Source organism: Psittacula echo, assembly GCF_963264785.1.
Source record: "Psittacula echo genome assembly, chromosome: 3".
Lineage (NCBI taxonomy): Eukaryota > Metazoa > Chordata > Aves > Psittaciformes > Psittacidae > Psittacula > Psittacula echo.
In genome coordinates, this window is record NC_137736.1 from 99,024,677 (window position 1) to 99,050,961 (window position 26,285).

The 26,285-nt window shown below is 38.2% G+C and overlaps 1 protein-coding gene across 8 annotated transcripts in view; it reads left to right on the top strand.

Moving 5' to 3' along the window:
* Positions 1-26,285, top strand: part of FNDC3A (fibronectin type III domain containing 3A) — a 118,547-nt gene that overhangs the window by 14,045 nt on the left and 78,217 nt on the right. For 5 of the 8 annotated variants that reach the window (XM_080613263.1, XM_080613259.1, XM_080613260.1 and 2 more), the window contains one exon: positions 5,435-5,563. In XM_080613263.1, the coding sequence (XP_080469389.1) occupies positions 5,462-5,563 (102 nt within the window). In that variant the 5' untranslated portion in view covers positions 5,435-5,461. Of the gene's footprint in view, positions 1-4,220; positions 4,429-5,434; positions 5,564-7,690; positions 7,774-26,285 lie in introns of those variants that run through there. The other 3 variants (XM_080613264.1, XM_080613265.1, XM_080613267.1) reach the window with 3 other exon arrangements.

The following is a 26,285-nucleotide window of genomic DNA, read 5'->3' on the forward strand; positions in this document are numbered from 1 at the left end:
AGCCATGCCTTTAATGCGCCACCAGTAGAAAAGCACTTCTCAGCTGTTTCTGTGCGTAGCAACAGTGTATTTCCTATCTATTCAACTAATGTGTCATTTTCCTTGTCTGGTCCTTTTTAATATGTTCACAAGAATTGTGCAGTGAGTTGGCCTTAAGTAAATCCTTAGATTTATCCCATGTGTTATTTTACCCCTTCTGAAGGCTGCTGCATCCATTAGTTTTCAGTGGTGCAGAAATCTGACAATAAGCTAGTGAATTGTTTATAGTGGCTCTGCAGGAAGAGCCTGACCTATTGTCCAAATGCAGGTTGCTTTTCTTCTTCATCCAGAGCAGGTTTGTGTGGAGTAAGGCTGAAATTATATGCACATACTTTGCTTTTACTATTTTCAATATGGAACAATATTTTCAAGAAGTTGTAGTCTCTTGTACTACTCTTTTGACCAGGTATCTACTGTACATCAGCAAATAGGAGACAATTGTTTTGGAAAGAATAGCTTTACCTTTATTAAACCCTTTTGTTATGCCTAGCTTTTTAAGCTATTCATGTCATTTTAGTGGAATAAAATGACTTGGTCTCTTATCACTGTCATGGTTTGTCATTTCCAGACTTCCTTCTGACTTCCCTTTTTTCTGACCCTCTCCCCCCACACACACCCCCTCTCTTCCCCCCTCAAGAGCTAAAACATCTTCTGTAATGAGAAGTCGAGAGCTGATACCATCCCTTCTGATTGGAAATTCTCATGCTCAACAACTCTGTATTCACTATTAATATTTAAGGGCTGTCTGTCCAGTTTTAATCCATGTAATGTCTGTTCTGTATGTTTGTTGATGAGAAATGTTATATAAGTCCAAATAAGGTTTAGGATTGTTTTTTCCAGTTCTCTTATTTGTACCTTTGTAAGCACTATCTGTCACCGGAAGATTCGCATCAAGTTAATTGGATAAACTGTTCTTCCATCAATCATACTTGTCTTTTAATTCTTTACAAATAACATCCAGCGTCAACTGTTCCCTTTTATTTGGTCTCAGATCGATATTTACTAGCAGACCTAGATTGTCCCATTTGCTCATTTACAATGGAGTATTTAATGCATGACTTCGGTTTTCTTTCAGAAGTCTGAGTTTCCCAGGACTCAAGTTATTTGCAAGTCTTTTTCAAAGATCTAGGTAGATCTCTTCTTCCAGAAGTCTTGAATGCAAGCTATCTGGGTCTGCTGATTTAAAAGCTCTGTCTATGCCCATTTTATATCCTTGTCAAGTGTGATACAGTGGCATGTTTACTGAGCATTTTTCCTTACTTTGATGCCAACCTTTTGTCCATTTTAGCTGACTTCTCTTTTTGCCACACAGTACTTCTCCCTTTTCAAATTCCTTTCTGTCTGTATTTGTTCTCAAAGCTAAAAAGAAAAGGCACCTCCAACGGGTGGACATACCACATTGTACTGTCTGATCGAATTACAGGCACTGACTTGTATAGATTGCTGCCTTTGACTACTGACAGAGAAAAGGCTTTTGGTGGTACGTGTAGCATAGATCCACATTGGTATGAAATTTATACCTTTAGTCTTCAAGACTAGTTCAGTGGCGTTGCAGAGAAATTTAATGTTGTGTTGTCAAGAAAGCATTGATTTATTTTTTCCTCTAGATTGATGACACAGACAGGTAGCAGTTTTGTTATTGTTGTACAGGGTATCAGGAATAAGACTGTACCTAGTACCTTCTGTCCAGTTTTATCGATGAGCAGCGTGCTTTGTCTCCAGAATAAATTAGACATTTTGAATCCAAATATGGAAGTTAGCTGTTAAGTTAGTCCCAGTTAAGGCATGAAGGCTGTGTGCCAAGGGTGAACTATCCACCCAAACACTTAGGTGCCTGTGGGAACCTAATTTTCATACAAATCTAATCGTTAAACACCTGTGTGAGAGAATGGAAAGCTGCTCCATGGAAAAGAACCTGGGGCTATTGGTCAACAGCTGACTGAACATGAGCCAGCAGTATGCCAAGGTGGCCAAGAAGGCCAACAGCATCCTGACCTGTGTCAGAAATAGTGTAGCCAGCAGAACCGGGCCAGTGATCGTCCCTCTGGCATTGGTGAGGCTGCAGCTCAGATACTATGTTAGTTCTGGGCCCCTGACTCCAAGAAAGACATTAAGGTGCTGGAGTGAGTCCAGAGAAGGGCAGTGAAGCTCGTGAAAGGTCTGGAGAATAAGTCTGATGAGGAATAGCTGAGGGAACTGGGATTGTTTAGTCTGGAGAAGAGAAGGTTCAGGAGGGACCTTATCACTCTCTACAACTACCTGATAGGAAGTCACAGCAAGGTGGATGTTGGTATCTTCTAGCAGATAACGAGTTGTGCCAGGGAGGTATAGATAGGATATTGGAAAAAATTTTTCACCGAAAGGTTTGTCAGGCGTTGGAACAGGCTGCGCGAGGGAGTGGTCGAGTCACCATCCCTAGAGGTATTTAAAAGACATGTAGATGTGGCACTCAGTGATACGGTTTAGTGGTGGACTTGGCAGTGCCAGGTTAACTTTTGGACTTGATTATCTTAAAGGTCTTTTCCAACCTAAATGATTCTGTCAATGAGTGAACCCATGACTAAATGCTAGGTATGTCCAGAACTGTTCCAGTCTTGGAAGGGCTGAACAAGTTGTCATGACAATCCTACTTCAGTCAGTTTGGGTTATGTTTAATTCTCACTGGTGTCCAATTTGATAGATGTGTTTTGATTTATGCCCAATGAATGATGATAGCACTGAGTGCATCGTAAGTTATGAATTCAGTCGAAAGTCATTGTGTGTGATAAAGGAGGTTAATGCTTTCCTATATAACAGACTAGTCATTAGCATGGTAGCTTGGGAATAACAAGCTGGTTTCAACTTAAACTTGGGGAAATTCAAGCCAGATTATTATGGGAATTTGTTGTATTATAGCTTGAGGTATTGGAATTACCTTTGTGTCTGTGCCACTTTAGATAGGAGCGCAAAATATTTGGAGCTGTAAGATGAAGAGCTGGTGGAAGAGCAAGCCTGGCTGTAGCTGTCATGGAAGGAAGGATGCCTTGATTCTAACCTCTGCTTTCAGACTGTGCATTCATTTTACATTAAACAGTCATTGGATCGTATCCTGGGAAGCTTACCATCAAACTTGCTAGCTTGGAAGATGATCCAAGTAACTTTTATCAGCCCTTCACCACGTGCAGAAGTGGTGGGGACTGACTGTAGCCTGGAGGATTTTTTGATGAATGGGAAAGCTTTTAAAGTAAGGCAGGAATATAAAACTCTGGCCTCTTTGCTTGGGAGACTAATTAGTCTGGCTAAGCAGGTATAAGTGATCATGAATTCTTAAGTAATCACAGTTAGGTTTCAAGACTTTTAACCTAGAGGGATTTTTTTCCCCTACTTTAATCTTTGCAGAGTATACTGGGAAAGTAAATGAAACCTCTAAAATAATTTCAGAATGCTTTTTTTCCCCAAGTTAACAGTTTCATAGGACAGCCTTCACTGTGGAAATAGCTATACTGTATGTGTAGACCTGTACTCTAGAGGCTTATAGTACTTTGTTAATGCGTTTTTTAGAAAACATAAAATTTTTGTTCTGCCCCAGTTGTCTTGTACTGACAGCACTGTAATGCAGGTTTCAACCCACAGCAGACGTGCAATGACAAACAGGTAAAAGCAGTCAACTGGGTGGGATGAAGATAGTTTTAGAAAATGCTTCGGAGTACTCAGCTGTAGCAGCAGCTCTTCAAGTTAACCCAATATCATCTCTAGAACTTGGTATTGAAGTCAGCATCATTAAGTTGACTTTATCACTCCTAGAGTTTTATCAAATATCTCAATTTAAAGTAGGCTACATGCTACAGTAAAAGCATTTGTTTATGAGCAGACAGTACATCTGTGTTAGAAGTTTGCATGTGCTTGCAGAGAGTTTCATTAGCCAGATGATATCAAAGCAAAACTTTAAAAACCTGACTTTACAGACTGTCTGGCTGTGCAATTTCAAAAATGTACGTACTTATTTTCATCAGGCTTCTGTAAGTACTTGTTAAGAGAGGCAGTTCAGCTTTAGAAATAGTGTACAAGCTATTCTCAGCTTAATCTTTATGTCCATGTTTGATGTTAAGCAGTTTTCAGATGTAAAATCTGATTAACTTGTGGGAATTCTGAATGTACAGCTCACCTCTAGTGAATTCTTTCCATCTGTCTTTGTTTTCTTAAGAAATATCAATTTCTCAGTTCTTGTTGATCTGATTTGTTTATTTCAAAGTCGAAGTGCACTGAGTGAGGCGGGGATGAAGATAAGACTAGTACACTAAGGCAGTATAACTTAGAGATTTTATTTTTTTTTTTTTAGTAACAAAATGAAATACAATTTCAAAAGCAGCTTACTAGACTCGCAGTGTGTATTTCCAGCATGGAAAAATGGTAATCACCAGCTTTTCTGATCTTAATTCTTCCATCCGGTCTTCCTATAGCACTAACATGCAAAATATCATTAACAAGTCATAAGTAATGTGTTTTATGTAATTGAAAGGAGCGCTTGGCTGAATCCTGCTTTCTGTTATGCTGTTACTTGACACTCATCAGAGTTGAAGTGGATCACTGCTTTCATGGGCCTCTTACCTGTGTGGCTTTTTTTCTTGTCATCAGGTTTCATGTAACTTTACAGTGTGTGCCAGCAAGGTCTTTTCCATAATAGAGTTATGAGGATTATGATTTTGTGTTCAGGAGTTACCTGCACCCACCCCCCCCAAGTTTAGCTGCTGGATAAAGCTGTTAGAGGGCCACTGGTTATAAAAATGACACAAATGACACAGCTTTAATTCTGAGTTGAATTTATTTTAAAAGTAAAGAAATATAACACCTTTTTATTCGTTTGTCTCACCTGGACATTCCCTAGTAACTAGTTGTTCCTAAAATAAGCGTCTCCTTTGTTATACTAGTGGAAAAAGTGGGTTGATAATTAAAAAAAAGAAAAAAAAGAAAAAAGTAACAATATCCCTGTTCATAGATCTTGGTTTTTTTTTCCCAATTTCCTCTAAAGAGCAACACTATCTATGTAAGGAAACTGCTTCTTTTATTTTCCTCTTTTCCAAGTAGGTATTTTGTCAGCAGTGCCAGTGAAATTTAGGCAAAATCTTGGTTTATAATCCAAGTTAAAAGGTACAGGTTTGTTATCTCCAAGGCTGTGATGTAGTTTCATCTGAAGTTAAGCCGCTAGAGGGGGTCTAAACCACCTTCTGTATAAATAAGTCTTATACTAGCTGGCAAAACACATCTTCAGGTTTACATGATTGCTGGAATGTTGTGGAAACACATTTCCTAAAGGTGTCTAAGAATATTTTTTTTCCTTAAACAGTGGGGCTGGTTAATGGGTAATTATTCAGAAATATTTATTTAGTTTAACCATTTGAGTAATTTTTCTTTGCAGGTGATCTTGTGAATTAGTGTACTATCAATGATGGCAGAACATCCACCGTTACTGGATACCACTTCGATTTTAAGTAGCGAAATCCCTCTTCTAACTTCCCCTATTGTAAGCGGGGATGGAGCACAACAGGTAAGGAAACTTCAGTATCTTTTTTTCTTCTTCCAACAGTGTCCTTGACATATTGACAGTGTAAAAGGTACTAATCCTTCATCTTCAATATGTTTTGTGCAGCTTTGGTCATACATCTGTTTTAGGGATTGAGGTGATGGTAGAACTGGTGCAGGAAGAGATTTGTAAGGAGTATGAAGCAGAAAACCTGTCTTGTAAAAGAACATCTTCATAGAAGGATGCAGCCAAACAGCTATCAAGTTGTCTAGCCATGCTTGAGTCTTAATTTGGAAGCTATATATTCACATTGCTACAGAACCATTTTAGGGTTACCAAATCTTCCTCTATGGTAGGGCTTACTAGCACAGGCACAACATGTGCTAGCAACTCTATGGCCTCTATACTGACATTTGCTTACAACTTGGTATCCTGAATAGTGGGACTTGCTTTTGTATGTTGGTGTGTGCTTGGACCACCTTCAATTTTTAATTTATTTTTATATTTCTTTGACAGAAAGCAGTCAAGGTAACAGAAAAATTTATGACTGTGGTTTCAGAACACTTGAGAAAGGTCAGCTCCAGTTAGGAAGAAGTGTTGGCAAAAATGTATGCATTCTCCGTAACTTTAAACTAGGAAGAATATTTTAACCCCTAGATAAGCTTCCAATAACAGAAGAGGAATGAAAAGTTAAATGCTTTGAAGTATCTGAAATGATTGAGAGAGCACTGCCTGTGATAGAGAATGAACTTGGTGGTCTAGGGAAGTCCCTTACAGTCTATCATTCCCATGTTTGGTCTTTATGCAGAAGAAATAATTATCATAAAAAGAAATTAATTTGTAGAGTAATGTCTTGGTTTAAGCCCAGCTGGCAACCCAGAACCATGCAGCCGCTTGCTCACTCCCCCCCTTTATCCCCCCGCTCCCAGAGGGATGGAGAGGAGAATCAAAAGAATGTAACTCTCATGAGTTGAGATAAGAACAGTCCAGTAACTACGGTATAACACAAATCACTGCTGCTACCACCAATAATAATAATGATAAGAGAAATAACAAGGGAAGAGAATACAACCGCTCACCCCCACCACCTGCCAACTGATACCCAGCCTGACCTGAGCAGTAATGTAGACCTTCCGGGTAAATTCCCCAGTTTATATACTGGGCGTGATGTGCTGTGGTATGGAATACCCCTTTGGCTACTTTGGGTCAGGTGTCCTGTCTCTGCTTCCTCCCGGCTTCCCCTCCTCCCTGGCAGAGCATGAGACTCAGAAAGTTGTTGGTCAGACTAAACATTACTGAGCAGCAGCTCAAAACATCGGTGTTATCAGTGCTGTTCCCAGGCTGAAAGTCTAAACCCCAGCACTGCACCAGCTACTAAGGAGAAAAGTGACTGCTACTGCTGAACCCAGGACAAGTAAAAATACATGCAAGACCTCTAAAAGGAGACTGGAGAATGGATTGCAACAGTTTATAAGGTTTGGGCTGCAGAGAGATCTTCACAATATAGGGAAAGCTTAAATACAGAGAAAGAGCTGATGCATCCATATATTTATTATAAAGGATTTAACATTGCAGGATAAGGACAAAAAACAATACCCAAACTTGCTTTTCTTTCTAATTCTTCTTTCAGATACTGATGTTTAGAAGTAGTAAAGCATAATATGCAAGAGGAGAACTGCTTTTGTTTCCTTACACGTTCTGCCTTGAAATGTTCTATTTTAAAGTCTTGCAGACATAACAGCAACAACAAAAAAAGCATGCCTACATAAACTAAACATACCACTGGTGTTTCTTTATCCAATTGTGAATATTCTTTCCTTTTACTGTTGTTGTTTGAAAATTCTTATGGAATATATCACAGAAGCCTTGAGGTTGGAAAGGACCTCCACAGATGATGCAGTCCAGCTTTCCCTGGCTCAAAAAAGGTTTAGCTAGAGCAAGTCACCCAGGACCATGTCTATTTTGTGTATGTCCAAGGATAAGGGGCTCAGCAGTCTCTCTTGTAGTTTGTTCCTCAATATTTAACCCACCCTCACAGTGAAATAATTTCCTACATTTTAGTGAGATTTCTGTATTTGTTTGTGCCTGTGGCCTTTTGTTCTTTCACTGGGTACCAGTCTAGTTCAGTTTTGTCTACTCCCTCACCTTCAGGTATTCATGTACACTGATAATAAGATCTCTCCTGGTACACCTCTAGTCTGAACAGTCCCAGGCCTCTCAGCTCCTCTTCACAGGTGAGATGCTCCAATCCCTTCATAATTTTTGTGGCCCTTTTTGTGGTCCTGTGCTGAACTCTTTTCAGTATGTACATGTTTTTCTTGTACTGGAGAGCCCAGGACTGAACTCAGAACTCCATATGTCTCACCAGTGCTGGTTACGTGGATCACCTCCCTTCACCTGCTGGCAATGCTCTTCCTAATTAAACCCAGGATACTGTTGGCCTTTTTTTGACTCAAGGATGCCTTGCTGATTCACATTCAACTTGCTTGTCATTCCTTTTCTGAAACACTACTTTCCAGTCAGTCAGCCCCAAGTGTATACTGATGCATGGGATTATTCTTCTTCAGGTACAGGACTTCTCATTTCCCTGTGTTGAACTTCATGAGATTCCTGGTGGCCCATTTCTTCTACTTGTCAAAGTTGCTCTGGATGGCAGTGCAGCTGTCTAGTGCATCAACTACTCCTCCAAACTTTGTGTCACTTGCAGACTTGCTGATCATGCTCTCTGTCCTGTCATCCAAGTCTTTAATGTTTATTACCTTCTTTATCTGCCCCAGTATCAGCCACTAAGGTAGGTGACTAGTGAGTGGTCTCCTGCTGAATATTTCACTGCTGATCTGAACCCTTTGAGGCTGACACCAGCCAGTTTTCATTCCACCTCAGTGGACTTACGTTGATTGATGAGAAGCTCAACGTGAGCTGACTGTGTGCTTGCAGGCCAGAAAGCCAAAGGTATCCTGAGCCACATCAAAAGGAGCATGATCAGCAGGCTGAAGGAGGTGATTCTGCCCCTCTGCTCTCCTCTTATGGGACCCTACCTGCAGTACTGTGTCCAGCTCTGGGGCTCCCAACACAAGAGCTCCTCCTGGAGCAAGTCCGGAGGAGGGCCACAAAGACCTCTCCTGTGAAGTCTATATCTCTCTGGAAGTCTTCAAGGCCAGGCTTGGACAGGGCTTTGAGCAACCAGGTCTAATGGAAGGTGTCCGTACCCGTGGCAGGGGGTTGGAACTGGGTGATCCTTGAGGTCACTTCCAACCATAGCTATTGTATGATTCTAACACTGTCAAAAGATTTTCTTAAGTCATGATAAAAAGTATCTACTCCTCTCCCCATCATTCATCAAGCTGGTAATTTCATTGTAGAAGGCCATCCAGGTTTGTAAGGCATTGATTTCCCCTTTCTGAATTCATACTGATTACTCCCGATCACCTTTTTATTTTTACTGTGTTTGGGAATGACTTCTATGAAGATTTTCTCTCTGACCTTCCCAGAGTTGAAGGTGATGTTGACTGGCCTGATGCTTCCTGAATCCCTCCCTCCTCCTTGTCTTTTTTAGAAGATTGCAGTGACATTTGTGTTTTTCCAGTCCTTGGGAACCTCCTGTAATCACCCTGACCTTTCAAAGATAGTTGAGACTGAGTTACTTGTTCTGCTTTCCCCCAAAATAAGACAATCAAGCCATGCTGTCAGGCTTACTCTAATAGTGCAAAAATTTGAGTCAGATATAAATGTAAATGTTGTTTGGGGGATACTTCATCATTAAAATGTTGTCTTTTTTTCTCCTGCCAAGCAAGATTAAAACAGGAGAACAAGCAAAGAATGTCTTCAAAGAAATTCATTTGGGGTGGGGGAGGGAGGGTTCTGTCACTCTTCTTAAGGGAAAAACATCATATATGCTGTTGGTGCGCTTTTTTATTTAGAAAACACCAAATGCCTAATAAAGATACTAAGGTGGAACTGGTAGTGGTAGTGTTTGTTTAAAAAAGAAGGACAAAAATTCTTCAGAAAGCATTGAGCAGATTCTCAGTGGTCAGTAAAGTCAGATTCTTTCTTCATTTCATGGTAACTAGTAGTTATACCACAGAGTTGTCTACTGTTCTGTGTTCCACAATGTCTAGCAAAAGTTGCAACTTTCATTTTCTGTCCTTCCTTTGAATCTGATATGACTTCATGACTCATGAAGAATCTGCAAATGCATTTGCTTCTGTAGCAGGAAACTTTACTGGAAACCCTTTTTGCGTCCGGTGATTTAAAAGCCATCACTAAGCAGAAAATACTTTGTATATCTGAAATATGGGAAATCCAGAATTGCAGGTACTGCTTACTCTGTCAAGGTTGCCCAGTTAAGACTTGGGCCACAGAAGGGTCAGGCAGGCTATTATTTATTTATAAGGGTCTTAAAATTGCTGTTTGTTTTATTGGTGTGCTAATGAAAGGGGTGTATACTGTCAAATTAAGTGTGATGTATTCAAGTACAAAACATTGTAATTCTGAGTCTTTTTCAAATTAAGAAAAAATATTTTGACCTGAATATTAGTTCATTGTATTCCTTTTTTCCTTCTTGCAACTTTGAAGCTACAAGAAGTATGAAGACTGCTTTCATGGTGGAGTTGCTTGTTTTTCTGAAAGTCTCCTATTTGCTTAGCTGCCGTATACACACTCTGTAGTGCTTACAGTCTTGGGTGGCATGGTTTAGTGTGAGGTGTCCCTGCCCATGGCAGGGGGGTTGGAACTAGATGATCTTAAGGTCCTTTCCAACCCTAACTATTCTATGATTCTATGATTCTTTTATATGTTGGTATTTCCTACATTAGATTAGCTAACTTGCAAGTTTTTGCTTAGCAGTAAAACATCTGAGGATTGTTTAATCAATTCCTTCTCCTTGCATCTTACCAGAGATAACTATTACAATTATTGTGACATGTTGTTTATACTGATCACTGAGTTACCAAATTAATAGAGACCATTCAGTACTTTTCTGGAACAGTTCATATCATCAAGATAATCTGTTTCAAGTACTTGAAGTTCTGCTAGCAGTTTAAATGTGAAATAGTAGTACAAATATTTGAGCATGTTAAGATGAAAGGTCATAAGCTTCAAATGTGTGTTTGATGAGGTTAAAGCCATAACTTTCAACTGTGTTTTAGAACAAAACAGTTCCCAAACTTAAGAGAATGCGCATGTTCAGGCAGAAAACATGGGAAAATTAAATTGTGCGGATGTTCATACGCTGCTCTGTGCTGCTGTGGGAGAATTCTTCGTTCTGTGTCCCACAGAACAAGGGACTACTGTTTGTTTCATGGGACAAAACTGGTGTAGAGGAAAATCGAAGATCAAGCCTGTTAGCTCCTCCCTTTCTATTAAGCACAGAAGTACTGCTTTTGTACCTTCTCATCACTGCATGCAGTGTGGGTGGGTAGTGTACTACTTGTATCTTGGTGCATAAGATAGTGGATGAAGTATGGAGAAGGTCCATAGGAGTTGATAGAAACCAAGTGATGCTGAGAAAACGTGGTATGAGGGCAAAAGTGCTTGAGAGTTTTTCATGTGAGGGTAAGTACTGCAGTGAGGATTTACTGATTATTGCTGAGGCTGGACAGGAAGGATGTGCTTGATTACATGAGTGGTGCGAGGAGGCAAATTTGTGATTGAGAGGGAAACAAGGAGGCAAGAGTTCAAACCACTTTCTTTAATACACTTTGTTTTCCTGTCATTAGATTGATGTTAAATTGTTTCAGAAAGTTTCTACAGCACCCAGTGCTATTCCAAGACAAATCACTAAGTTGTTGACATAAGTTTGCAGCAGCCCTGGAGTTCTGGACCCTCTCTGCCTTTTCTGTACCTTCCCACTGTAGCTAACAGTTGCAAAGTGGGACATCCCTATATAGTCATGGTGTCCTTTGTAACCAGAAAGGTAGATGGCGCCTTCAAAGTTGCCCAGTACCTGTTAACCATTTCGTTTTTCTTGGGGGAGTGGGATACATGGTGTTTGACTTTCAGTCACCTTTATTTCTCAGCAAGGTATAGTGAGGAACTAATACTTCTAGTTTGAGAAGTTGGTTGCTTATCCTCCAAACTTTATTCAGAAGTTCAGATGCTTAGTGGGTTTTCCAAAAATCCCATTGTGTGTGTATATATGTAGTATGTATCTCTGTGTGTGTAAATATGTATACTATGTGTGAGTTTAAGTGCAAATTCTTTGAACTGAGATATTTGGCTTCAAATCTCCAAGTTAGTATTTCTGAAAAAGCTTCCTCCTTTAAAAATTTAAACCTCTGATCTGAAAGGTATTATTATCCTCTTATCATAGGAGGAAGTCTTCAATCAGCAGAGTAATAGATGGCTATAAAACCAAGTAATTCTGAGAATCACCTTTTGGCTTTCAGATTGTTTGCATACGTGGAGTCACAGCAAAAATGTAATGGTGAAGATGTAAACTAGATTACTAAATGACTTCCCTCAGTTTTACTTCTGATGCTTCTGTTTCTGAAAAGCATATGGTACATTATAAAGTTCCAGCTTGCTTTGTTTTTGCTTCCTGCTGAAGATGAAGCCTAGAACTGCATATGTTTCATGATCTTTTCCTATACAAGGAAAAAAAAGCGTGTTATAAGTTGTTTAACAGCATACACTGTTATAACTGTTCTCACTGCTTTCCATATTGTGCTGTTTCCCTTTTATCTGTGATTTCATAGAGTACAGAGTGTGCATGGCTGCTTTTTTTTTTTTTTTTTTTGGGGGGGGAGGGGTGTTTATACTTCTCTTTTGACTCTATTTGAATTAGCAGATAAGTCTAAATTTTTCCTTTTGGAGATTCATTAAAGTGTGCTTTAGCTGACAATTATTCTTCTATCCTTCAGTGATTTCATAGCATTGAAGCGCACCAGAACCATATTCACTGGAACCATTGGAGGTCTTCTGCTTGTAATGCTGCAGTGCCGGCTTATGGAAGCTGATTATCAAGCTGTATTTTTTTCAAGGCTTACTTTTGTATAGCAACCATCACTAGAAAATGCATAATCAAGGTTATGTGGAACATTCTAGATACAAAAAAATATCTCTTCCGTAGAAGTTTTTCAACTGGTGGTTGGCTATGGTGTTCTATAAACAGCAGCACAAAAAGAAAAAAAGGAAGGTTATGAGGATGTGAGGTTGATACCTCAAGGTTTTTTAGATCCTTCTGTATGTAAGTTAATCATAGGTTTTGGTAAAGTTTTGTCTTAGTTAAGTGTAATTTATTATTTTTGCCTTAGAGATCAGAATTTTCTCTTGTGTCTTTATCCTTGATTACAGATGCATTGAAAACTTGCTTTAAATTACCTAGAAGTCTTCATTCTCAGCAAAAAGAGTGGATTCAAAATTCTTTGGTGTATAGTTATAGAATAATAGAATGCCTTGGGTAGGAAAGGACCTTAAGATCATCGAGTTCCAACCCACCTGCCATGGGCTGGGACGCCTCATGCTAAACCATGTTGCCCAAGGCTCTGTCCAACCTGGCCATGAACACTGCCAGGCATGGAGCATTTACTACTTCTTTGGGCAACCTGTTCCAGTGCCTCACCACCCTCACAGTAAAGTAATATCTAACCTCAACTTCCCCTGTTTAAGTTTAAACCCATTGCCTGTTGTCTTATCACTACAGTCCCTGATGAGAGTTTCTCTCCAACATCCTTGTAGGCCGCCTTCAGATACTGGAATGCTGCTGTGAATACTGTGCTGCTTTTGGTTAGTAGAAAGCAGCATCAGATTTATTGCACAATTTATAAATCCAGATATATTTATTTTAATATTTGCTGCCTGAAAATAAATGTAGAAACAAGAGCGAAGGCTGTGTAGTTCATAGCCTTTCCTACTTATATTCACTATGAAAATTCATGGAACGAAATATCCTCATAAAACTTCACTGAGTAATCCTCCTTTCTCCCTAAAATGTCATTTTTATTTGTATGATATGAATCCTAGATTAATTTTAGTCTCTGATACAGTAGATTCCTCCCAAGATACTTGAAGAGAGATTTCCCCTGTTGAATTAATCTCTTCAGAAATGGCCATTTGGGAGAATTGGATGACATCTGAAATCTGTTTTAAAGTCTGTTAGTCACTTTAGGTTGTTAATATTGTTGTCAATGGGGAGAAATAAGCATGTCTGGAAGATGTGTACTTTTGAGGAGTTTTGGTTTTGGGGTTTTTTTGGTTTTGTTTTTTTTTTAGTGGTGTGTTTTTAGGTGAGAAGGTGCAAGTTGCCTGGAGCTGTAAGCATTGAGGTAGTCTAGTTCCTCTCTGCAGTCTGTTACAAGCAGGCCAGTCCCTGAGTCTGTGTGCTCCTTTGTCAGTTACGTTTGGAAGGACACGCTTAGGTCCAAGCAGTGTCCTGGCACCAGGCATGTTCCTTGGTCCCCTTCTCTTTCCTTCTCTCTGCTATTGGACGCTCGATGCTGAATAAGCCAAGACCTGAATGCCAAAACCCAAGACCTGCAGTCACCCTTATTGCTTATATGCATTTCCTCAGAAGCCTGCTGTTTTAATCTCTCCGTAAGTGGTGACAAAAATTTAACTGCTTTGCAAAGTCATAGTCTTAACTACAGAAACTCCACTCATAAAATATATGAGAATTACACACCTTGCAAACAAGTAACCTGGAGCACAGCCACTGCTAGCTGAAGCATGTAGTTTTTTTCCCTAGGAAGCATTTCTCTACCTAGAGGGTGGTCAAACACTGGAACAGGCTTCCTGGAGAGGTGGTTGATGCTCCAAGCCTGTCAGTGTTTAAAACACATCTGGAAAATATCCTTAATAACATGCTTTAACTTGGTCAGCTGTCAATTGGTCAGGCAGTTGAACTAGATGATCCTTGTAGGTTCCTTCCAACTGAAATAGTCAGTTCCATTCCCTGGTGATTGAGAGGTTTCTCTATACATAACTGGGCAAAGTCCACCTAACCCTCTTAATATTACAGAATAAACACTTTACAGAGCAGCCAGAATGACATTCTCCAGGAAGAGGGACTCTCAGGTTTACGCACCGTAGCAAAAATGGCCCTGGACTCCCCTTTTTTTTTCCCCTTTCTTTTTGAAATGGAGGAAAAAATATATGGGAAGGGATTGGAGTTGTAGAGATTTCTCCCACCAAGCCCTGACTAAGCCTTCCCAACCTGATAAAATTGGGGATGCAACCTTTAATTTCGCTTCCAGCTCAAGTTCCTGTTGTCCCAGTGTTTTGATAAACAATGATACCCAGATTTGCACAAAGCTGGGGATGAAAGGCTACTTTAGAAGTAAACTCCTGGCATTCTATTTTTATTTTATAAATGAAATGCTATTTTGGGTAACTACAGAGTAAGTTCTTCCTTTGGCACTCCCTTTTGTGCTACATTTAAGGTAGAAATGTTAAAGACACATTAATCAGTCTTAAATATTGTGGGCTTTTAACTTGCGTATCACCCAAATGGGAATCTGAGCTGTCAGAAGCAATGTTGGGAAATACCAAGTTCTCTTACAGTCCATATACTTTCTAAACCAATGGCTTGTATGTTCCTTAAATCTTCTAAACTCTTCAGAAACTGAATGTCCAAATTCAGTTTCAGCTTGCTTATTTGTATTTTTTTCTTAATTGTTACAAGTGCATTGCAGGAAAGGGGATAGTTTTTAAAGGATATTTATTACAAATTTTGATGAGAGTTGTTGTTTAGTAGAGTTCTTTCAAAAAGGAGAATGTGGTACCTTTTTCTCTCACCTATCACTTCAGCCCTTGAAACAGCTATATCAATTACAGAATACTGCACTGCCAGAGTGAGCTCAGCTACTACATGTCTGGTGAAGATCTCCAGAAGTAACCTGCTGGTACTTGCTGGTTGTAGGGGAGAGAAACAAAGTGTCTGTCCTGCTTCCTGAGTCCCCTTTTTGTACTTCAAAAGGATGAAGGAAGAAAGGACAAGGGCTCAAGGGACTCTGTCTCAGCCTACAGAAGGGGAATCAACTGTAGCTTTGAGACCTTTCTGGAATAATGTATTCAGCTTTAGGCCAAAGGTTGATCATGACTGCTTTATAATGGTAGATATTGTTTCTTGGTAAATGCCTAACTGGTTGCACACACTTACAGACATGTCCAGATATTACTAACAAAGAAATTCTTTTCAGTAAAGTACCATTGACTTGTGTCATCATTAGCAAATCTGCTAACTGCCCACCTCGCTTTGTTCATCTTGGCCAACTTTCATCATATTTGTAAGATTCTTTTTTTTTTTTTTTTTTTTTTATTCATTACTAGGTGGACGGAAAATACTAGCAAAGCTCTTGACAATGGCACAACTGTTCAGCTTGTTTCAAATGTGAGCTAACCAGCAAACTAATTCTTCCCCTCTTCTCAGCATTAAGGTCTTCACAACAGAGAACATGGAAGCAAGCAGTCTTCAGAAGTAGTTTTTTCTTTTTTTTTGCATATGGAAACACCAAAGAATACCTATTTGACATAAGAGTACTTTGTGGCAACTGCTGGTACAGCCTGCAGTCAAAGATGAAGTGCAGCTGAGAAGTGTCTTCAGTTTTGATGCTTAATTGAAATAACTGCAAGGGTGTTTTGATTCCACAGGTGGTGTGAAGAAGTCAGCATTATTACAGGAAGATAAGATTATTTTATTTATTTTAAAATATAATATCAAGAAAACCTGTTGCAAATCAGATAAAATAAAATCTTCCAAGTGCCTGGCTTTTGGAACAATGTCACATGTACTGCTTTAGATGTTTAGATTTTTAATTTTTTATGTATTTATTTTTTTTTTTTTAGAAATCAGGTTTTTGATTCTCTGAACACTCGGTAGCATCTTAAGCAACTGAGGGTTGTGGGGTTGGGTTTGGGGGGTTTTTTGGGGTTTTGTTTTTTTTTCAATTTTAATTTTCAGTTCAGACAGTCTTTGGTAAATTACTTAGTTTTCCAAAGTTAATTCAGCAGTCTTCTAAGTTCCAGTGTATCTAGGTACAACTTAAACAAAAGTTACTCCCTGAATCTGTTTTGGACTGTTGCAAATATGCAGATTGATTAGGAAAAGTGCCAGCTGAGGGGAGCAGCCCCAGCACAGTATTACCTGAGAGCTTAACCCTTGCTACCACTTTGCTGTCCTGTATGAGCTCAGTTTTGCTTAACATTGTAAAGCTAAAGTCCTGTGGATTTCAAACAACAAATCATTGTGAAATGAGAATAATCTAATTGAAGTCTTCCAGTTTTTATTTCTAGAGGTTGATGTGTCTAAACATTGGCCAGGACCAGATGCCTCAGAAGGCTCCAGAGTTCAGTGACTGCCCCTAATACTGCTTCCTTCTAATTCCCTGTAAACAAGGATTAGTTTAAAACATTGAAGCACAAATGTTTGTCTGTTGCATTATCCAGATTCTTTGAAACACTTCTGTTACCCTAATGTTTATACTTTGATTTAAAGATACAGTGGGATTATTTTAAGTAGCGAATTTTCTGTGCGCTATCTGGTAACCACAGACTGTGTCGATGCTAATGAAACAGATTGGGTTTGCTGTGAATGAGTCACATAAAACCTTGCTTAGCCAAGCTGTGAGATCTGAGAATGCAAAAGAGAAGAGACAAAGCAGAAATAAGTAAATCAAAATTGTAAGTATTTCTCAGTAATGAAGAATGAGACACTTATAGAACATGCGCTGACTCACACTGTTGTATGTGGACACTAACAAGTCTTGAACATTCACAGTGACCTTAGATGCAGATTTTAAAGTTTATGTTTTACTGGTTCTTCTCAGAAAACTGTGTTTTTACAAAGCAGGACTCCAAACCATTTTCCCCCCATCAGGGATCAGCTTTCTGCTGATCATCTTCCACATGAAGAGAAGGGGGAGAAATGAGAATACATTAAGAATTAGAAATAACCTTTTCATAAATAAATTTATTTGCTAGAATTAAAAAAAAAAAAATCATGTTCTCAGGTATTTCTAACCTGCCTTTCTAAAAAAAGAAGTGGAAGCTTATTGAAATCTGTAGGTTTTGAATGTCAGTGCCACTGTGAACACTCTAGTCATCTTTCCAACCTCTCTGTTTCCAGTTGCTTCTAGGGATATTCTGTTGTCTTGGTGCTTTCAGTGGTGCTGACAGTATCTTGTAACAGTGGTTAAAGATGAAATGTTTGCTGATCTTATTATCTGTCAGCTGCCTTTTAGAAAAATGATGCAGAGTCTCCTGTTCTCTGAAAATACACATAGGCCTTAGGAGCATGTCAGTGAAAAGAAGATTTCTTTCTCTTGCTTTCTTCAGGACATGCTGCTGCTACCTTTGTAAGCTGAAATAATTTGCATTGTGTTGGGTTTGTTTTTTTTTTTTTCCCCTCAAAATCCCAAACATATAAATTGTTACTGCAATATATCATGTAACAATTAATTCTGTGAGGATTTCCTCCCTAGTCGTGAAAACCAAGATTTGTTAATGGCCTTTATTACCCGTATCTTTCCTGTTCTTTTTTTTTGCATATGGAAACCAACTTAGAAACCAAATTATATGGGGCAGTTAGATTCCTCTAAATTATCAGTCAGTATTGGCAGATGCTGGGGTAGAGAGTTGTGTAGTTGTGGGAAACCTGTAAATTGGAATTTGCTCAAATAAATTTGGTGAAAACCAGAAGATTTTAGAACTTCAGTGTTAAGAGCATTATATATCGTGTTACTTGGACAAGGATCAATATCTATAGGAGACGTTTAGATAACAAGAATCCTGTTTTCTTCTGTCATTCATACTAAAATGAGAAGCTATTTAGGGAGAAAAAAAAATAATTCTAATTACTTTTTCTTATAGATACCAAGAAATGTTGTGTGCTTCATCTGCTTTGAATTAGCATGGTACAGTACAGAGCTCAACCTAAAGTTTTCAGAAATTTTTATTGGCTGCTAACCAACGTAAATGAGAGGGGAAGAAATCTTTAGGAAGTCTAAAAGAAGATGAAGGTAGAAGAATCTTATGAAAGATGGCTAAGTAAGAATTAGTAGGAAGTAACACTCTTCACAGCCATGAAATTCTTAAATTGTTTTAAATTGCCAAAGGCTTAAGACGCTTAATTTAGCATTTATTACTGATGTTTCAGCTCTTCCGATTTAACAATCTTATGCTGTCTATAAAACCTGTTACATAGATCTTTTGCATTTTTCTATTTAATCTGTTTTCTAAGTGTTAGTGAGTTTGATTGTGGAAAAGCGTTCATAGCCTCATTAGCATCATTATATGAACAGCAGATCTTGAATACACAATCAATGGAAAAATTACTTGTGCTGCATTGTAACTGACATCACCTTTGCTGTACCACAGATATGATTCCATCTGGCAATTCATGTGCTGCTAATGAGTAACAACACTCAAGTCTTTCAGTATTCTTTGATCAGTAGCATACAGGGACATACAAATACTAGTCTTAATAACTGGGAAAGTCTGGCGTAGGTGAGATGACAAACCCAGATCTCAGTAAGTCCATGTTGGAGCCACAGAGGAGTTAGCATCTTGAGACTGTGTCCAATTTCCCGTGCTCTCTGGACCACACTCTGTGGAGCCAACCTAGATGTAAAGATTTTCCTTGCAACAAGAGACTGTATGTAGGTGAAAAAAAATCTATTTTTGAAAACTGAATGTTTTCAATAATAAAATAATGCTTGATATGAATAACTGAAACCTTGAGTCTAGAAAGCTTTTAATTGGTGAAAAATTTCATGCTGATCAAACAGTAGGAATATGACTTGAAGCGAAAGAAAAAGGTTACTTTCTTATTGTAGGTAGTCTGTAGGTTTGAGTCCTTTTACATAAAAGTGTATATGTATGTACACTTGCTTATTACTTTTGAAGACATTACTGTCCAAGTAAAGTTTTAATTTTTTTTTATACCTCAGACAACATTTCATCAGTAATCTCATGTTGTCATGTTCCAGATACCAACTGATTACGAAGGAGTTTCATGTACGTTGTCTACCTGTGGGTTAGGACTTAAACCAGAGTGACGCATATGTGGTATTTAAAGTAGTTTTCCACAAGGAGGGGAGGGCTGTGTGTTTTGCCCTGCGTAGCTGTCTTTCCATAGATGAGGGTATGCCAGTGGGCCCTGCTATCATTTGGATTAAAGACTGCAGATGTGAGATTGCCAGAAATTAATACTGGAGGTTTTCAGTTCAGGTCTCAAATGGAGAATATTGGAGGGAAACTAACTGTCAACCATCTGAAATGTCTTACCTTTTATTAGATATTAGTAGGGTATAGTGTTACAGTGTTATTTAGGGCAGATATATATAAATTATAAAGCAAAAGTGGGAAGCATGCTTCTTTCATGCCTTTTAATAAATGCACAGTATAGAGTAACACAGTGTTTAAGTGAGCATAGTAGAATCCAATTGATTATTTCTTTGGTATATTCCTTTTTTTTTTTTTTTTTTCGGGTATATCTTACAAAGTGCCGCTCTCTCTCCCTCCTCTTTTCTGCCTGATTTGCAAGCTGAAGTCATGAGCTGCATCATAGATTCAAGTATAAAGTCAGGAGCTGGTTCATTCCAAGCTACTGCATCCTATCTGGGAATCAGGAGGCTAAATTAAAAATGCGTTATAAAATAGCATATATTTGGAAGCTTTGTTCTCTTAAACCAGAACCGTCTGTTGACTGACGTTAGATGATCCAGAAGCAGATGCTGCAGCAGCTATTTGTTGATTTAGTTGCTATGGTGACATGATACATTCGTGTACAGCAGGAAGCTCACTGTACGTTGGCTAATTTGATAGGAAGGAAGGCTTGAGGTAGGTATTGCTGACTATATTGTTAATTGATCCTACCTTTCACATCCTGCCTCAACACGCTTTGTGGATGCACAGCTACAGAGGAAGGCAAAGGGAGATACTCTGGTGTGGCTCTAGGTTAAGGTGCCCTGTTAAAAGAAGGGGGGGGAGGCAGTGCTCACCACATCACCGAAGATTGCCTCAGTATTGAGTGAATGGAAAAGATTCGAGCAGCCGGAGTGGTGACTGTGAATCTTCCTTCATCCTTTGTCACTGTGGTAGCACCAGTTGAATGAGAGAAATAAAAGGATGCGAGCAACAGTAAGTCAAAGTGCTAAGGCTTTTGAAATGGGTTAGGAGATAAATTGTGTCACTAATTAACATCTCGATTGGAGCTATTAGTGCAGAAAAATGTAATTGTTCTAAATATTTTCCCTAATGACGGAGCATAAATGTGACTCTGCCTGGAAGTTGTGTTATATTATAGTCACCCTTTTCCAGAAATACACCCTTTTTTAATCTTGTTGCTGACAGACTGTTAAAGATGCAGTGTACATCTTACAAACAGCTTGGCTGTACCACCCTCTTAACAGGTTTAATTAAGTGTTTTAAAAATGTTTGAAGTCAGAATGACCAAGAGCATTAAATACAGTGTTACCCTAAATTCATGAAATGTTAAAAAAATTAATTTACCTTTGTCCTTTGAACTACAGATCTTCTCATCAGTACTACTGGGCTAATTTGAATTGCAGTAATTTTAGACAAACCACTGCTGTCTTTTTTTTATGTTGATAATGCATTTAGAAATATGGTTTTGGTAAAGTCTTGCCATTAGTAGTGATTTTTTTGCTGACAATCATTTGCTGCTAACTCAGCACCTGTAACCTTATAATGCTAAATGTATATGTTTTCAGATTAATAAGAAACAAAACTGAAAAAACCCAACCCCTCTTGTCTCTTTCCTACAACTCAGAAAATGTAATTGTTTCTGCTGGCGCAGAAGTGGATTGTGGTTTGATTCTCCTTATATTATGGTTTCAGAGGTCCAGGGAAATGTTTTGGAACACTTTACTCTCTTGTTTTCTAGGAAGTTAGTTTGGAGGGAAAAACCAGTATACCTTACAACCCCCAAAACAGCACACATTCCCCCCCACCCCAACCCACTCCAGGATTAGAGAAGAACAGAACTCTGCTTTTCAGTCATACTGTTTTGCTCCAATTTGTAATCTTTCTTGTTTTACAGAACAATCTTTTACTGTGTTATTTCATTTAAAAACCTGCTTTAACCACAGTTGCAATATACTCTAATTTCTTCATATTCATACTTCATATTCATACTCATAATTTCTTCATATCATAAAAATATATGATTTTAGCAATGGATAAAACTAAGTTATCGTAGCTTTCTCCCCCACTTTCTCATTGCCTTTTTACTTCCACATTTTTCAGTATCTTAGTACATATGCCAGACTATGAACTGACTTTGGTAATAAAGGATTGCTTTTTAATTTTAATGTTTTGTTATGCTATGTTTAGTGGTAGATCTGTTAGCATTGTTGTTACGTGTATTCAGAGGCTTTTAACTTGGCTGGAAAATTTGTCCGAGATTTCACTCATTCTGGAAAAATATGTAAATTCAAAGTGTAACTTCTTTGAGAGGAAGATATCAAGTAACCCATTCAGTTCCTCTGCCCTTAAATGTGAGGTGGGGGGTGGCCAGGGAGAGGGAAGGATTCCAAATATCCCTTTACACTGAAATTCAATCCGGTTCTTTGGTTTTCTTTCCTTTGTGGCAGTATACAGTGCTAGCCTGTGGAGAGAACAGACTGCCAGTTCTCATATAGGCTTATCCCACAATTTCACACATAACACGAAGTATTTAATGCATTTTGGTTCCTTTAGCCTCAGCCGGGATTAACAAAAATTAACCTTTTTCTTTTCCCCTTCAGGCTGGTAGCCCTTGATACTGAAGGCTGTGAGAGCTAAGATGGTTTATTTTTTTTTTTTTGGGGGGGGGGAAGCTCAGTGTCTGTAGACTTTTCTTTAAAGCAAATGCAAAAATACTTCTGTCATCTTGCAGTAACTCTAAAATGGTAGTTTCAATCTTTCAGCTAAGACTGTGCTCATTGAAAATAAAGCCATAGGTATTAGGAAAACCAAGTATTTTGAAATGATGTTGTATATTCAATAGCTAATAATTTCTTCTACAGACAGATAAGCTTTTGGGTAGGAAAGCATTTATTTGGGCAACACAATTTGTTACCTGCTACAAAAGAATTGAAAATGTGGCTGTGAATACCAAACTTGTAAACAAAATTTTACTGTATCTGAATTGAATCTCTTGATGTTTGTATGGGCTTAGAAGAGTTAGAAACTATTTCAGTCTGACCCTTTTAGAAATATGAGTATTATTTGACCAGTGGCTGTAAAATGCGTAATACTGAAAATCATCCTTATGTGGTAAGGATAAGCTAGGCTGTCTTCCACAAACCTTATTAAAATCTGACTTTCAGAAACTTCCCCATAACTTTATGGAGCAGGATGGAGGAGAAGTTTAGCAACTGTCTTAATTCTGGATTTGTTTTGTTTTGTGCCTGTGTGAAAAATCATCTAGTGTACTTCTAGACACAATCATTTGTGGTTTGGATGGCTTAGGGTTTTGGGCTTTTTTAAATTCAGACTAAATTTAAACTTGCAGAACCTAAAAAATAAATCAAAAATATCTGTTCTATATATTAGCAATAATATAATTTGTGTATATAGTTTTTTTCCAAATCAAATCTCTTTTGCCTTACAGAACTGCTGCATATATGTATTGAATAGAAGTGGCAAAATATTTTTGAGATGCTGTTTTTTTGCTGGCTGTATCGTGTCTGCATGTGTGTTTGGAGAGGGAGCCTTGTTCTGTAGCCTTTAAGTTTTATTCAGACAGCTGCTTTTGCACATGTATAATAGTGAGCAAAAGCAGAAAAATATGTCAAACTTGCTATGAAATATTTTTAGTAAGTTTTTAGAGCTCATTGACTTATTTCAGGTTGTACTTACTTGCTTTTCTTCTGTCCATAAGGACAAAAATACTTTAGACTTTTAATTGTACTTACAGTTTCTGCTGTGGAAAGACACTGCTTTAAAATAGTGAAATAACATGCTGATGGGTTAGTCCTAAGCTATTTTGTTTTCCTGCCTTGTAAATCTTTCACCTCACCTATGGCTTTTCTCAGGATGAATCCAATTTTTCAATTGTTACTTCATGATAATGCCCGTAGGTTTTATTTTGGACTTGCTTACTAATCAGCTGATGGGGAACAGTCATTAATTGTACAAGCCTATTTATAGTTTATCACTTGTTTTGTGACTGAGAGCACTAGGAAAATATTTCCCTGCTTGTTGTAATGTAAATACGTATTTGTGATGATGCCTTTCTTTCCTTTCAGCTGACTGAAATTATTTTGAAACCTAACAATCTGCTAATATATCACTACTTCCAGTAGCAGGGTTGGAAGTGCAAGTAGAGAGAGATACTTGTAGAAGTCTGTCTCTTACTAATGGAATGAAGGGTTGGTTTTAATTGTTATTTCAGTGAATTTAATGGGATTTGGGGCCTTAATCAGTGTGCAAGCAAACATATGCAAAGCAAGATTAAGTAGCTCTGTGTTTCAAATTCCATTCTGTGCCTCACTGTGTTCCAGTGAAAAAATACCTTAACCTGCATATTCATCTGGTGCAAGCAAAATGTTAGGCTGCTTATGTGGAAGTAGTCTGTATCCATAAAGACAAGGATTAGTAAGATATAAATCAGCTACATTTTGTATCATTGCCATTCTGCTTTTAAAAGACATTGCTGTGACCATATTTGTGAGAGCAAAATACGTCTAAGAGTCTTATTTTGGCTTCTGCAGCCTCTGCTTCTTGCTGATAAGTTACTTCTAGCCTTGCTGGAGATAAGTGTTAGCATTTGGCCTTAAGTTTTTTCCCATTTTTTGGAGCAGCCCTCTGAGTCAAGGTGGCTGCAGCTCTGCCTTGCACAGGTTTCCCTTCTACCTTTTGTTGCTTGTATTATTAGCCTTACAGGTTTTTTTGTGACTGCAGCCATTTTTATCAAATTCATTTTTTGTATTAGAAATAAGCTGAAGACATGGAAAAAAAGAAACCTTCAATTCCTTTCTTGGTTCAGTCTGCAGAAACATCCTAAAGTTTCTCTTGCAGATAGTGAAGAGTTTACTGAATAAAAATAAAAAACATTGAGTGTTCACCTCTTGAAGTGTTTGTACTGCCTTTGATTCTTTAGATGCAACATGAGAATACTTTCTCATCCTGCTAACACTGATGTAGTAAAGCTAAATCATGTATGAGATCTTCAGATGAAACTATTGTTGAATTATCATTATAGCTGTTGATAGTTGTATGTCCAGTCAATGTTGCATGTCTCTGTAGGATGTGATCATACTACTTAAGCTACAATAAAGTGATATTTTAATTTGGAATTCTTCAGGGAGTGAAATATTATAAAATAGTTTTGTGTAGAATTGTTGTATTCTAAGAGTGTATTTATTATATAAGGCCAGTTCAAATTGTGATTTAAGGTGAAGGACAGATTTTCAAAGCTAATTAAGAGGTTGTCCCTTAAGTAGCCCTTCAAAAAGGCAAAAAGTTGCAATGCTGCTTCAAACAACTGTTGGGAATTGTGTATGTATTAGTAATTTAAGTGTTCTCAGGAATGTTTGTGCAGACTGAGGCTGAGTGTCATGTAACAAGTCAGTTCTAGTAAACCATCTTTTCTTGCAGAAAGTGTTTGCAAAGTGCCTGATAAGACTGATCTCAGGAATAGTTCACAGTGTTGTTGTACTCAGGACTACTGTAACATGGTTCATCATTGCAGGTGACTATTCCAGCACCTGGGAATGCTCCTCAGCACTGCTTACTTTGCTAATACAGATGTAGGTTTAGGTACCACTGATGTGGTCAAAGGGATGAAGCAGTTCTCCTAGGAGAGATTAGAAATGTTAGGACCCCTCAGTTTGCAGGCACTGGGCCAAGGAAGGGGAAATTGCTAAAGCTTAAGAAAATATTGAAGGAGGTGGGTGAAATTTCCTCAGAACTGTTCAGCAAATCCTATAGCACAGGAATTAAGGAACATTCAACCATTTGGAGGTGGTTTAAAAATGGCTGAGAAGTGAACTTTAGACACTTGCTGCTACAGGCAATTCAAAGCGTAAATGAACTCAAAGAGTACAGGCAAACTCGGGGACAGTAACAGAGATGGTCTTCAGGATGTGGCCTGGCTCACCTGCTCTCCTTAAATAGCATCTCAATTGATATGTTAGAGACAAAATACTGGGCTAGATGGACTGCTGATCCAGACTGTGAGGACATTTCTTGTGTTCTTATTTGGCATGAGCAGCTGCCTCAGTTTAGAAAGCAATTTCAGAAAAAACATACTGAGCTTTATAGCATATGGTATGATTCAGTTTTGTTAGGAAGCTGGTCTTTGCCAATCTGGGCTATGTTATCTTGAACTGACAGTTGACGGGCAGCAAAATAAATGTTTTGAAATGAGGAAAAAAGTCAAGTATTCCATGCTAAGGAGGGGATTTAATGAATACTATTCCTATTTGCAAAGCCTTTCTATATTTTTAGGATGGATTTTGCTTTTAATATTGTGCAAAGAAGAAACCTCTAAAATCCATACCTATTTAATTAAACTACTACAAAGCTTAGCAGTTTTTCATTTGATCTGGATTTATCTTCCAAAATATCCTTTGTAGAGTAAATTAAGTACCATTGAAAAGCATGATATTCCACTGTTAAAACAGACAAATCTTTGGCAACTGATGTTTCAGGTACTTCAAACTTTAGTCATTGGGCTGATAATTTTGTTTCATTTAAGCAAGAACTGTTTTTAGCATAAGTATGTAGCTGCACTCTTGTCAGCTTGTATGCTAATCTCTGGAAAGAAATTCTGTACTGTTTTTCTTTAGGAACTGTATTGAGG